Consider the following 6,354-nt stretch of genomic DNA (forward strand, 5'->3'; position numbering starts at 1 on the left):
TAATGTCCTGCATCTATTTTTATGGTAAATTAACAATGGTTGGTTATAAGGTCCTGCATCTATTTTTATGGTAAATTAACAATGGTTGGTTATAAGGTCCTGCATCTATTTTTATGGTAAATTAACAATGGTTGATTATAATGTCCTGCATCTATTTCTATGGTAAATTAACAATGGTTGGTTATAAAGTCCTGCATCTATTTCTGTGGTAAATTAACAATGGTTGGTTATAAAGTCCTGCATCTATTTCTGTGGTAAATTAACAATGGTTGGTTATAAAGTCCTGCATCTATTTCTGTGGTAAATTAACAATGGTTGGTTATAAGGTCCTGCATCTATTTCTGTGGTAAATTAACAATGGTTGGTTATAAGGTCCTGCATCTATTTCTGTGGTAAATTAACAATGGTTGGTTATAAGGTCCTGCATCTATTTCTATGGTAAATTAACAATGGTTGGTTATAATGTCCTGCATCTATTTCTATGGTAAATTAACAGTGGTTGGTTATAAAGTCCTGCATCTATTTCCATAGTGTAAACACGAATGCGCTTTGTTCAAGTTCTGCTTTATTTTTATTAGACATTTACAATTTCATTTCTCCTATCAGCAAGTTATATGCTTAAAATAATTTAAATATTTCAACATAACTGAATTTACCTGCACGTCACGCACATTTGCGTGTATCTTTCAGTGTATTCACCATACTAAAAACAATAATTTTTATGTTATTTAAAATAGCTGGACTTTGCTCAGAAAAAAAAAGATGGTACAGTTTACTACAGAAGATACGTTGTTAAGAATTTGTATTTATATATATTTTTTTGTATCAGCTGAAGCATAATGAAAATCTTGTGTACAGAACATACTTCTGCGAAAACTTTTAATCTTATTTAAAAATCAACAATAGTGTTGCAATTTTAAAATTCAAGTAACAAGAAGTTGGTCTGTTGTGTACAGAGTGAATATAGACAGTTGTAATTATGAGCAACAAATTAATGAATCGATATATAAAATATGGGGATCCACAGTGAACTGGTATAAACTAGATCTTTTGGTTTTAGGTTCGACATTGGACAGTCAAATCCTTTTGGGTATTTTAACTAAATTTCTGACAAGCTAGAATAAAAATTTTGTTCGTGTGAAATATCTGAAAACCTTCGTTCTCCATTTTCTTGGAAAGTACAATTTTCCGTACTACACCCTTGTGTCTGTGAATATTAAAACAGCCTGTCATGGTAACAGCCGAGATATGTGAAATTTGTGTTTCAGAGTAATAGTGTTATCAGCTCTTTGTTTATTCATAGGCTGACGAAGCACTCCTAAAGAAACATTATGAAGAGCTGGCAGGTCGACCTTTCTTCAACGGCCTCGTTAAGTACATGCAGATGGGTCCCGTAGTTGCCATGGTGAGTATGAGTAATAGAACTTGTGTGTTTAAAATCATTTTTTAGAATTAAAGTTTAGCTGATTCAAAATTTGAGTTTAATATCTTAAATTTTTAATAGCTATTTGAGACTTGTTTTACTAGTTTTTGTGATGTTTAATACATTACTTAACAATTTTATAAGCTTGAAGACTTCAGTTAAAGTTGAAAAATTAATTATTAAAATGATACAAAATATTTCTAGAACATCCCTAACTTGTGCTGTTGAATTATATTAGTTAGGTCTCTGCAGATTTGGGTTTTTCTAAAGTTTAACATCTTAGTAGAATTTGCAGTTTTTATGGGATAAATATTTAATGAGTTATGAAACAAGTGTTTAAACATTGCATGTCCAGGATCTATTATTCACTCCACTTCTACAAGCCTCTTTAGGAACAGGTGCACCTTTTATTCTAACAAAAATTATTCTATAGTGAAAATAGCCTGGTATCAAACGTTTCCAAAAATAGACTGTAGTGTATTTCTTATTGAACAAAGGGAGAAGCAGGTGCACAAAATTTTATAAAAGTTGTTTACACCTGCATTTAATATTCTATGATTAACTTTATAGGCATGGGAAGGTCTGAATGTTGTGAAGACGGGCAGGGACATTATTGGAGCCACCAACCCCATGGAATCGAGCCCAGGTACCATTCGTGGTGATCTCTGCATTCAGGTCGGAAGGTAACGAATTTATTTCACGAGTTCCAAAATGTTAGGCCTTACTCTAGACACTAGCTGGAAGATTTGAAAAGTTATTACTTGGTGACTTAATATTTAACAAAATCATTATTCCAACATATAACTTTTTCACTCATTACTCGTCACAATAAAATCTTGTAGGAAGTATTACATAAAAATATGCAACATTTGTGAAAATGTTACTAAAGTCTTAAATATCTTTCGTAGAAACATCATCCACGGCAGTGACTCTGTCCCCAGTGCCGACAGAGAACTGGCATTGTGGTTTGACTCGAAAGAGCTTGTTTCTTGGAAGCAAGAAATGGAAACCTGGATTTACGAAGAAACTAAATAGCATTTTCTCCAGAATATTCAGTGGACCGCAGGTTTTCGGGATCAATATTAGTAATTTAGAAAACTTGTTTCACAGATTTCTGTGATATCTTTTTTTTTTTAATTTACAAAGTCCTGCTGTATCCAAGAAATTATTGCACTTTGTGTTAAATAAAACTTGGGTCACTTGAAAAGAAAATTTAATTATACAGTAATCTTGGCTGCAGTGTTTACTAAATCATGTGATATCACATGTTACTAATTTGGATGCTGGTTTTACCACACACACACACTATGAATTTTTTAAGTCAATTCCTAAGGGAAAACCACTCGTGTCTGTCTTGCAAATATGGTTAATTGTACTTCGTATTTCTTCTAGTTGACAGTAGGTGGAAATTAACTTACAAATCAGTTATGGCACTGCTTACATTCTGAAATACAATTTTAGTTAATAGTCTGTCAGTTAAGAAAACACACAGCCAATAATTGAATAGGAATCAAATGAAGCAAAGAGATTGATTTCGGTAGCACCACTAATATTGGAAATTTTTTATCGTGGTTTGGCTGGTAAGACCGATAAGCTCTCACCTAAACAGACCACTCCCACAAGTTGAAACTTCTATTTCTGAGCTCTTTTTGTTTACTAAGTGGAAGTGACGTTGTCATCTCCAGAAATTTATACATCATGTTGTATACAAAACTAATAAACCTCTAACTGTGAACATCCATTTATTTATTATGGAATTGTCAGTAGCTAATAAAGCCACCACCCTCGTTCTTGTTGGTACTAAAAATTACGATATGTTTGTTGCCTTTCGAGGAACAATTACACCAATGGTTGTACTGAATATACTATAAACTAGCACATTAAATTCATTTTGAAAATTCTGTCAAAATGTACAATTTTAAGCAGAGGTTTCAAATGTCTGCTTTATGTGTTCTCTGGTGAAGTCTATCACAAAGTGTCCTGTTACATCAAGTACATGTAAACGATGCACGTCAGAATCAAATCTTTCAACTGGAGAGGGGGTTTAAAGATGAGTTTCAGTGAAAAAGAGAGATTTAATTAGATACGTTGAACAAAGCCTAAATCGTAACTACATCTTTTGCTATTCTGTTAACAAAAATGTAAAAGTCTGTCCTTTTTTGGCAGATGAACTAAATGTTTGATGGATAACCTAATTACATCTGAAGATACTCTTTTATTTCTGGTTGTTACAATCATCATGGTTAAATCAGAACACACAGAATCTGTACAGATTACACTTTGGCTACAAACAACTCCTTTGGGAGGCCTGCACACTTAGTTTTAAAGTTTAACTCTGTTATTTCCTACTAAAGCTTTAAAATTACATTGTTACAATAATTAATTCATGAATAATGAACTTGAGGACTACAGAAATAATAGCTTCGACATCAGATAGTATACATACATCTATGAAATATGATACAACGAACATTATAACTTTACTAGAATTACTTGCTTCTATACAAATGTAATGGCTATTAACTCATATTTTATACAATAGTTACAATTCTTTCTTTAGTTCTATAGAAATAGAGAAAATTGTCTGGTACTTTTCTATGTAACAGTTACGAACTCGACTGGTAATTCTTCCTTTAGCTCTATAGAAATAGAGAAAATTGTCTGGTACTTTTCTATGCAACAGTTACGAACTCGACTGGTAATTCTTCCTTTAGGTCACGTTCATATGTTTTATTTGTTGCTTTGAAGAACAGCTGACCCAATAGTCTTTACTCAATTCAGTGGGGTTTTCAGTTCCGGAGAAAACTCGAAGAGGAATGTTTCCAAAATATCCTAAAGCCAAGAAGAAGAAGAAAAAGCACAATTGAAACTGATTTTCTCAACTTCAGCAGGTGTGTAGAAGTATGCCCACCAGTTTAACATTAAATTTCTTCACATAAGCTTGTAATAACCAGCTATTTACAGCAGAAACATACTGGACCGCTTTAAAATCCAAACAACATTTTCATAACTACATGGCTGCATTTTGGACCATAAAGGAACTCTATGATGTACTGGAAAACTGTAAGTTTCAGTTCTTTTTCAGGAGGTTGTTGTCTGCAAATATCCAGTTTTTCTGAAGAATTACAGTAATCTTGTATTCATTACTATACATATAAATTACAATGTCCACTCGCTATGACATCAGCAAAACTCACTGTAACTTAAGACTGTGTTCTAGAAAGACAATGAATAATAAAAGATTTTTATTTTAACAGTTCTTACCTTGTGCGTTATACCAAATGTAACCTGAACAAGCATAATCCTTACCTTGGATGGTGTAATATACCAAATATGGCCACAACATATTAAGAAAAAGGGGCCACTTCACAATACTTACTTTGGATAAGGAACTATAAAACATACGACCAACTTTTCATGGATATATTGTGTAACTGACAAGAACCGACAACTTTTCAAAAGCTATAGCAACCATCCTTGGAATTTAACTAAACTTGTACAGCTGCTTTGCCAAGTAGAATTTGGAAATGATTAAAATGCAGAGCCATATAACTCATGAGATCTTAGTTAGACACTTCATTAAAATACCATACCAGGTGTTATTGTTTAACCTTGTACTGGTCACATGGATAATAAGGATTAACTACCAACGTCATTAGTTTTTATATAATAAAGTGAATACTTGAGTAAAGAATGTGCGAAAACAACTGTAAAACTACCATACTTACATTAATACAGTGTTGCTTTAATTCGACCTATGATGAAACAATGGGATGATTGACAGGTAAAAACACATTAGGAGATCTACAGTAATAAATCATTTTCAACAGACGTATTTCGTTTTTATTAAACTACAAAAATAATTATCTGAATTTTTGGAACAGACACAAGACCAGTTCTTCTAAATTATAGTAAGGTTAATTCAAATAAGTCAATATTGTGTTATTAATACCCAAAACCTGATTTATAAGTGCCGTAAATAAAAATTGGTAATAATTATAATTCATTTATTTTACTAGTTTACACCATAACGGTTGTTATTGATGATATAAATATCACTACTAAGTCTGTCACATCCAAGCCAGACTGATGAGCCTCTGGTATTGGGTAAAAGGCATAGTCGGCCTGAATGTATTGTGTGATCGACATATTATAACATATTCTTTGAAGAAAGCTATGATCCAAAATCTAGTTTCATGCATAAAGGGCACGAGAAAAAAGGTTCAAAATGACAGGTCAAAATTTTAAACAAAAAAACATTTGTTTCTTTCAATTTGAAAATGATAAATCTACTTTTAAGAGTACATAAAAAACTTGAAATATACAAGATACTATTTTTTGATGTGAAAAATTTTATTTAGAAACCATGATACTTACATAAAACAGCTGCTTGTTTAAACGACAATCTTGCAGAGCTTCAAAAACTTTGGCCATTCCTCTTCTAGCGTTCTGTTGACCAACCAAATCACTCAACATTTCTGCAGAAAAATAGTGCAAATACAATAAATCAATGACATTTAGACATTTTGCTGATCATCCAAATTGCTTAATTCTACAAAATAAAACCAAATAGACAAATTCAGTAATTTCTATCATTCTGTTGACCAGTCGAATCATTCAAGAACTAGAGAAAAACAATCCAAACACACTACATCAATGATTTATAGCTGACCAATCAAATCATTCAAGAACTAAAGAAAAAACACAAATACACTTTATCAATGATTTATAGCTGACCAATCAAATCATTCAAGAACTAAAGAAAAAACACAAATATACTTTATCAATTATTTCTAGCTGACCAATCAGATCATTCAAGAACTAGAGAAAAACAATCCAAACACACTACATCAATGATTTATAGCTGACCAATCAAATCATTCAAGAACTAAAGAAAAACACAAATACACTACATCAATGATTTATAGCTG

At 32.0% G+C, this 6,354-nt stretch overlaps 2 protein-coding genes across 2 annotated transcripts in view; one reads left to right on the forward strand and one right to left on the reverse strand.

The window, feature by feature from the left end:
- The window catches only part of LOC106473054 (nucleoside diphosphate kinase A-like), a 5,070-nt gene extending 2,419 nt beyond the window's left edge, over nt 1–2,651 (forward strand). Inside the window, exons 2-4 of the mRNA XM_013933733.1 lie at nt 1,304–1,405; nt 1,994–2,106; nt 2,332–2,651. Coding sequence (XP_013789187.1) covers nt 1,304–1,405; nt 1,994–2,106; nt 2,332–2,458 — 342 coding nt within the window. The 3' untranslated portion in view covers nt 2,459–2,651. The remainder of the gene's footprint in view (nt 1–1,303; nt 1,406–1,993; nt 2,107–2,331) is intronic.
- Nucleotides 2,652–3,618: 967 nt separating this feature from the next.
- The window catches only part of LOC106473053 (sorting nexin-25-like), a 38,127-nt gene continuing 35,391 nt past the window's right edge, over nt 3,619–6,354 (reverse strand). The window contains exons 22-23 of the mRNA XM_022401572.1: nt 5,801–5,901; nt 3,619–4,255 (exon numbers count right to left, since the gene is read on the reverse strand). Of these exons, the coding sequence (XP_022257280.1) occupies nt 4,196–4,255; nt 5,801–5,901 (161 nt within the window). The 3' untranslated portion in view covers nt 3,619–4,195. The remainder of the gene's footprint in view (nt 4,256–5,800; nt 5,902–6,354) is intronic.

Source organism: Limulus polyphemus, unplaced genomic scaffold (genome assembly GCF_000517525.1).
Source record: "Limulus polyphemus unplaced genomic scaffold, Limulus_polyphemus-2.1.2 Scaffold5850, whole genome shotgun sequence".
Taxonomy (NCBI): Eukaryota; Metazoa; Arthropoda; class Merostomata; order Xiphosura; family Limulidae; genus Limulus; species Limulus polyphemus.